General features: G+C 45.7%; 1 protein-coding gene across 1 annotated transcript in view; it reads left to right on the top strand.

The window, feature by feature from the left end:
• Window positions 1-3,361: 3,361 nt before the first annotated feature.
• ncf4 (neutrophil cytosolic factor 4) overlaps window positions 3,362-5,301 on the top strand; it is a 57,393-nt gene continuing 55,453 nt past the window's right edge. Inside the window, exons 1-2 of the mRNA XM_048617356.1 lie at window positions 3,362-3,773; window positions 3,931-4,027. Coding sequence (XP_048473313.1) covers window positions 3,748-3,773; window positions 3,931-4,027 — 123 coding nt within the window. The 5' untranslated portion in view covers window positions 3,362-3,747. The remainder of the gene's footprint in view (window positions 3,774-3,930; window positions 4,028-5,301) is intronic.

Genomic DNA, 5,301 nt, shown 5'->3' on the forward strand with positions numbered 1-5,301 from the left:
CCAAAGATGTGCAGGTTAGGGTGGATTGGCCGTGGGAAATTACCCCGTAGTGTTCAGGGATGTGTAGATTAGGTGCGTTGCAGGGGATGGGTCTGGGTGGGATGCTCTGAGGGTTGGTGTGAACTTGTTGGGCTGAAGGGCCTGTTTTCACACTGTAGGGATTCTATAAATTAATGTTTCAGGTCCAGTGACCCTTCCTCAGCACTCAGAGCTGCCATGGCAGGATTTGAACCTTGGTCCCCAGGGCATTAGCTGGGTCCTTGGATTAACAGTCCAGCAATAATACCACTAGACAATCACCTCCCCTTGTATTTTGCTGGAAATAAGATTGCACAATGAGAAGGCAGCGAACGGCACTCAGTGAGATGCTTATACAGAAGCTGGCACAGACATGATAGGCCAAATGGACTTGTTCTGCACTGTAACAATTCAGTGATAATTGTTGGTGCAGGTGGACGTCTCTTGTTGGAGAAATGAAGGCATTGAGGGGCCGTCAATCAATGCTAGGCTTACCAGATGATGCTCAAAGAATAATGGGAAAGCAGAAATCACAAGGAGAAGATTCAAAGGATAAATCGTTAATAAACAGTGTTCCTCCAAATATCCTGAGGTTCTCACACTGACAATCAGGCAAGGCCAACCACTTTGACCTTTCAAACTGTGCTCAATTGGATGGTTAGTGCCACGATGTGAGAGATCCCGATCCACTTGGTAAAGAGGCCGGGCATGAAATGGACAGGGACTGAAACGCAAATCCCTTACTCCCAAACCTTGCAATTCAAATGCCAGTCAAGATGGCATGGGTAGGCTGTTGGGCACATGACAGAGGAGATTCAATGTTAAAAAGTGTGAATTTGGGTACATTTGGGTAGGAAGGGTGAGGAGAGGGTTCTGAAGAAGGGTCACCAGAAATGAAACGTAAACTCTGCTCTCTCTCTCCCTCTCTCTCCACAGATGGCTGAGTTTCTCCAGCAATTTCTGTCCTCGTTCCAAAAGAACAGGTACCATTCGAAAGGGAGTGCAGGAGAAGGGAGACTTGAGGGCATATAACATCGAAGGTAATGGGGAAATTTGACAAAGTGGTTGGTGGGGCACAACGTGTATAGAGTAGATCCATTTTACATTGAGGCCTAAAATGCAAAGACAAGATGTTTATGGTAAGCCCTCATAAAACACTGGCTTGGCCTCACCTGGAGTGTTGTATCTAAATCAGGGCAGCACATATGAAGATGAAAATGTGGTATATGTTGGACAAGGGCATTGCGACCCTGAGGCAGCCTTGCAATAATGTTCAGAGCTGCACATCATTGGGTATATATAACACAGAGTGGGTGGATTTAGGACTCGCCAGAAGAAACAGTCTGGAACCCTGCCCTAGAATAGGCAATAACATGGGACATGAAAACATGCGGAAAATAGATTAGTTCTCACCTAATGTAACTATAAATCAGAGCCCTATATATCTACAATGGCAGAGACAGCAGTCAGCATTCACCCAACACTCTCCAGGTTCTCGTCTAACAGGTTTATTTGAAATCACAAGCTTTCAAGGCACTGTTCCTTCGGCAGGTGAACACTGAAGAAAGAGCAGCCTTTCGAAAGCTTGTGATTCCAAACAAACCTGTTAGACTATAACCTGGAGGGTGTTGTGTAACTTCTGACTTTGTCCACCCCAGTCCAACACCGGCACCTCCCCACCAGAGATAGCAATGTTTGGGATTAAGCTACAATAGTGTTAGTTTGAAGTCTAAGACTGAGGAGAGTCTTAGTCTATAAAGAAGCCAAACTCAGACTGGCATGATGAAAGAAGATGGATTAAAAAAACTTGAAATGATTTTAATTTTCGGCTTCATGTCGTGATTATAGTTCTGCTGTTAGTCTGTAAAACACAGTGGGATTGAGTCAGATTGACCACATTTCAGTTTGATCGTCTTTGTGGGAACACAAAGGTTAGGGGAGTGGAAATGAAGAGTAAATAATTCACCCGTATGAGCAAACTGTTAACGGGCAGTTACTTTGAAGTGTTTAGTGTGCTAGTTTCTCACAGATAAAGATATAGGCAATAAAGTGAGCAGTACACCTGAAACTCTAAAGAGATCAGGAAGCATCTCAAAGGCAAAAAAAACACCTACAATAACCCCTCAAGGAAACAAAAACTTGAAACTACTTCAAATGTTATGAGGCTGACATAGCGAGGAGGGGTACCGGGATGTTACAGCAGTGAAAGGAACATGCCTGGGTGACGTTTGTCTTATGGGGACGCAAACGTCTTCATTAGGCAGAATGCTCCCTTCAAAAGACACTCCGTGCTCACTCTCAGAGGCCCAAGCAAGATCTTCTCCCTGCTCAAATGGACAGCAACTGTTAAAATTAAAATGAGGAAAGGAAACCATTTTCAGACAGGAGGTGGTTAGGATCTGAAAAGCAGGACTGAGATTGCGGTGGAGTCTGATTTAATCCTGGAATTCAAAAGCCAATTGAATAATTGTCTAAAGACGCAAAAACAAATTTGCAAACACAGGATGGGAGTGCTGGGACCATAAGGAGGCCATTTGGCTCTTTCAGTCCACCATGGACTCAATCAGATCATAGCAAACCCATTGGGGAGGTGATGGCCTAGTGGTATTATCGCCAGACCTATTAATTCAGAGACCCAGCTAATGTTCAGGGCACCTGGGTTCAAATCCTGCTATGGCCGATGGTGGAGTTTGAATTCAATAAAAAGGAATTATGGATTGAATTAAAAAGGATCCTGGAATTAGGTGTCTAATGGTGATCATGAAACTATTGTTGGGGGGAAAAACCTATTTGGTTCACTAATGTCTTCCAGGGAAGGAAATCTACCATCCTTACCTGATCTGGTGTGCATGTGACTCCAGACCCATAGCAATGTGGTTGACTCTTAACTCCCCTCTGGGCAATTAGGGATGGGCAATAAATTCTGGTCCCAGATCCTCCCACACCCTGAGAGTGAATAAAAAGAAACCTGATAGTCCACTTACCTGCCTTTTCCCTACTTCCCTGTGGCACAAGCTGAATTGCTCTCTCTGCCAGAGAGCTAGCATGGGGAAGACAGACTGAATGACCTCCTCCTGCACTGTAACAAAGTGTTTTTAAGGAGCTGTGCTCTCAAACGTCTTGCTCCAATTTCGCAAGAAGCCCAGAAGAAGAATAAAAAAAATGGATATGATACTGCTGTGTGTGTGTGTGTGCTAAATTCTTGTGGGATTTCTTACTAACAACAATCAGGAAGCACTTTTGCAGCTTTGTGAAGCTCTGATGCCAGGCGAGGCACTACGGAAATGCAACACCTTTCACCCTGCAGTTCATGTTTCATTCTCATGGCTGAATCACCTGCAGAAATTCCATCCTGCAGTTTCTAGGCTCCTTTAGATGTGTCGATAACAGGCTGGGAAAAAAAAACTAGAACATCTAGTTTTAAAGAAATGACGTGATGGGCACATGACAGAGAAACAAATGGTTTTGGACTTATGTGCAAACTGATAAAAGAGCGATTTTCTTTCTGAATGACTGCATTTTAGTGCGTGTTTTATACTGTATATACACAGAGAGAGGCCAATGTTTTTTTCCCAAACGCAGAAGACTCTTTTGCAGCTTGCTCCACTGATCACACTTCCTCAAGTCTGAGTTTCACAGCCATATAAAAGGCCCTGTCTGCTCTCAGTTGCCATTTGCTCTCTCTCTCTCTCTCCTTGGGTTGACCGCCCCGCTACACCGACTGCAGAGATGCAGCGCCAGCTGAGGGAGGAAAGGTGAGAATGGGGCAGAATGCACCCGCTCTATCCCACCGGGAGGCTGCAGGAGTGGGGAGGAGGGTGGGCTGTGGTGGTGGTGGTAGGGAGGTGATTCTGAGCAGGAGGGCTCTACATGCAAGCAGAAACTAACTTCGTTTCTTTTCTCCTCTTGCAGCGATTACGACCAGCTTCCAGATGACGTGCCAGTGTCTGCCCACATTGCTGATGCAGAGCAGAGCAAAGGATTCAGTAGCCACATTGTGAGTCTCCTATCTCCTTGAAGGAAACAACGTTAATAACCTCGCAGGCAGTTCAGGGAAGGTTTACCAGACTCGCGGTGGATTGGTCAGAAAAGTTTTGGGACAGGTTAGGCTTGTATCTGCTGGAGTTTAAAACCAGTAAAAGGCAACGCGATTAAAACATATCAATGTGTAAATTGCCATAGTCCTACTTTGGCAGTAAATAGAGACAACAGCTTGGTGAGTTTAACCTGAGGGTCAGCACACCTCAGCTGAGGGGGTGAGGCAGGTCTAATGTTGACCATCAATCCATTGCCCATTGTCAGGGAAAAAAAAACCCAACTGGTTCATTAAATGTCCTTTGGGGAGGGAAACTCCCTAAAGGCGTACATGTGACTCCAGACCCACAGCAATGAGGTTGACTCATAACTGCCCTCTGGGATGGGCAATAAACGCTGGCCTAGCCAGCAATGCCCTCATCCTGTGAATGAATGAGAAAAAAAATGAGGATTATGGTAAACTCCACCGATATGGGAAGTAAAGGTACATCACTCTGCATTACAAACAAGCTCTCCAGTCAACTGAGCTAGCTGGTATCCAGATTGAAACAGCAAAGGGCCTGAAGCGGGGGTGTTGGGGGTGGGTGGGTCTAGCAGTTTAGATGTGGAGAGGCTGTTTCCTCAGGTGAGAGAATCTAGAATGAGGGGGCACAACGTTAAATGTAAAGAGTCACCCGTTTAAGTCAGAGGTGAGGTGACCTTTCCTTTTCTCTTTCGGTCACGAGTTTTCAGAACTCTTTCCAAAAGTGGTGGCGGTTGCATGATTTCCTAAGGCAGGAGTAGATGGAATAGGCGGGGAAAGCGGATTTATGCAGATCAGCCGTGATGTTCTTAAATGGCAGAATGGGATTGAAGGGCCGAATGGCCAAGTCACGCCCTTATCTTTGTATCTTCAGTTGTGTGCCAAGGGGGCCACATGTGCTCATGGATGGTGCACAGCAAGATCCCAGCCAAGCCCTGCATTGAGCTGAATGGCTGGTAGGTCTCTCTCAGCAAGGGAGGGGCATTGTTGGGCACAGGGGACATGGTAGAACTTCACCGCTTATCTCTCACCTTCTTGCCGACACGGTTTAGTGTAAAATGTGCGTGGAAAGGGTCTCTGGCAGGGGAGAGAAACAGAGTGAATGCTTTTTGTGTCAAAATTTGAATCGCCTTGAAGATGCAAAATGTTGACTATCACTGGTGAGGCCTGGTATTTGTCGCCCACCTCTAATTTGAACTGAGATAGTAGGAACTGCAGATGCTGGA

Source organism: Rhincodon typus, chromosome 37 (genome assembly GCF_021869965.1).
Source record: "Rhincodon typus isolate 14 chromosome 37, sRhiTyp1.1, whole genome shotgun sequence".
Taxonomy (NCBI): Eukaryota; Metazoa; Chordata; class Chondrichthyes; order Orectolobiformes; family Rhincodontidae; genus Rhincodon; species Rhincodon typus.